Genomic DNA, 2,407 nt, shown 5'->3' on the forward strand with positions numbered 1-2,407 from the left:
CTTTTCTGGCATAATAATTATATCCATCTCTACGAGAACAAGTTATCTGCAGCAAGAGAAGAAAATGCTGGGGTTGACTTTGCAAGAGTGATCTATATCGTGGGGCGGCGATATGCATGAAGCCATAGATCCAACGATCGGGACAACGAAGATACCTTTGCATGCAAACTGAAGTATCGGCGCGCCTTTGCTGTTCTGTGCATCTTCCAGCGCTAGTGCGTAACGGCGCCGCCGCCCCGCCGACGCCAACGAATTTGCACGGCCAGGTATCCCAAGTGATGAAGTTAACACGAGATTAGCCTATGTATCAAGTAATAACGATATATGGTAATCAGTATTATCCATCTTCTCGAGTAGGGTACAAAAGGCTCTATTAGATAGACGGCCAGGTGCTGTTTTGGCTTGCAAGGCACCAGCAGCCACATGCATGAATGATGTACGTAAGCCCCAACGTCTGATCGGTCGAGCCTTGCCCTTGCATCGATGCACGCATCTTCCTCGCGCGTGCAAACCAATCTACGATCGATCCAAAGCAATATCGCCAACCGGAATCTGTGGCTCGATTCACCTCGACATGCACGCCAGCCTATAAAATGAACCCTCTTTTCATACTTGCCAGGATCATCACACCACGAGCTCTCCTTTGATCATTGTAGCAAGGTACTGCCTCCGTTTCAAAAAAAAATGTAGCAAGGTACGACAATGGCTTTGCTGGCAAGATGCCTTCTGCTCTGCCTCGCCCTCGTGGTCCTCTCCATGGGCAGCCTCCCTAGCAAAAGCTCGGCGATGGGCCTGCCGCGGCCGCCGCCGAACGTGAACTTCACCATCGGCGTCGAGGGCGCCGTCTGGTGCAAGGGGTGCCGCTACGCCCGCTACGTCAAGTCCAAGAATGCGTCCCCGATCCCGAGTACGTGTGCGCGCGCGCCGTAGACCGTAGTCCACACGGATCAAACCATCATGCGTCTACTAAGGCTGGTCATAGTGGGGAGTAACTTAGACTAGTAACATACATATGTTACTAGTCTATGTTACTACCTTCATACTGGGCAGTGTCATAGGTGTGGTAACATAGTTGCCTTCATTTATTACTTTGTAGACTCATTATGCATTGGAAACCGCTATGTGATGGTAACATATTATGTTACTCTATTTGCCTCTCTCCTCATTAACTACTTGCCACATCATCATTTTTGCTTATGTGGCATCTATGTTACTACCTATGTTACTCCCACTATGACCAGCCTAATTCGCCCCTTGTTTTGTCATGCAGATGCCCCAGCGCTGCTGCGGTGCAAGCGCGGGCAGTGGGCGCTGTCGATGTGGGGCGCCACGGACGCGCGCGGCTACTTCCAGATCCAGACGGCGCAGCAGTCGGCGCCCTTCACCAGCAAGGACTGCAAGGTGTACGTGCTGGGGTCACCGGTGCGCGCGTGCGGCGTGCCCGTCAAGCCCCGCGGGAACAAGGGGTCGCCGCTCAAGTTCCGCAAGTTCGTGACGCTGCACGACGGGATGCAGGCGCTCTACACGGCCGGCGACTTCATCTTCGGACCCAAGAAGCCCGGAAAATGCTGATTGGTCCATCAAGTTTGAGTTTCACAGGTTCCGGGACACACGCGGTGTCTCGGAGAGTCGGAGTACTACTGATGTTTTATACAGTACAGCATTATTTTAAAAATTCACCATTGTATTTTCCAAAACATAAACTAGCATGACAAAAAAGCACTTATAAACTTGTAATTTTTTTATGTATTATACATGTTGATTTCAGAAAATTAGTGCATGTCATATAAACTACACAAAAGCAGTTTGAATGATATGCGAGCAATTATTTTTCAGAAATACGGGTTTTCACCGTTGGATATAATGTATCAATAAATGAATGACTTAGCATTGTGGTTGAAAGAAAACGGTCCGAGCTAGAAAATCATCTTGCTACTACAAAGTTGCTTTTGGAAAATATTTGTCAAAACAAGCCCATGTGAGATCTAATTTTAAATAACTCGTCGCGAGAAACACAACTGTAAAAGCGGATGTTGATTTGGCCGGTTCATTTCATCCGTTTGGCTCTATATAATTTGTTACTGACTTTTGACCGAGAAACACAACAGTAACACATTTTTGAAATTTCAGAATAGGGTTTCATGGCGCTGACGTCGTCCATTTGGCTCTATATAATCTGTTACTGATTTTTGACATATAGTATAGCATGTGTGCACTCGTAAACTGAAAAGCGCCCGCAAACACCCACTAGCATCGTCCCATAATCAAACCATAACGCCATCGTGTTCGACGGCGCAACCCCATCCATGAATCATGTTATTCTTTTTTTTTAGAAAAGGAGGAGGACCCCCGGCCTCTGCATCTGGACAATGCATACGGTCATTTTATTAATTATTGACACAAGACC

The 2,407-nt window shown here is 47.5% G+C and overlaps 1 protein-coding gene across 1 annotated transcript; it reads left to right on the forward strand.

The window, feature by feature from the left end:
* Positions 1-702: 702 nt before the first annotated feature.
* On the forward strand, positions 703-1,623 carry LOC123067571 (non-classical arabinogalactan protein 30). Its single transcript, XM_044490313.1, has 2 exons — positions 703-907; positions 1,271-1,623. The coding sequence occupies exons 1-2, from the start codon at positions 703-705 to the stop codon at positions 1,570-1,572; spliced, it is 507 nt and encodes a 168-aa protein (XP_044346248.1). The 3' UTR covers positions 1,573-1,623.
* Positions 1,624-2,407: the final 784 nt, after the last annotated feature.

Source organism: Triticum aestivum, chromosome 3B (genome assembly GCF_018294505.1).
Source record: "Triticum aestivum cultivar Chinese Spring chromosome 3B, IWGSC CS RefSeq v2.1, whole genome shotgun sequence".
NCBI classification, from domain to species: Eukaryota; Viridiplantae; Streptophyta; class Magnoliopsida; order Poales; family Poaceae; genus Triticum; species Triticum aestivum.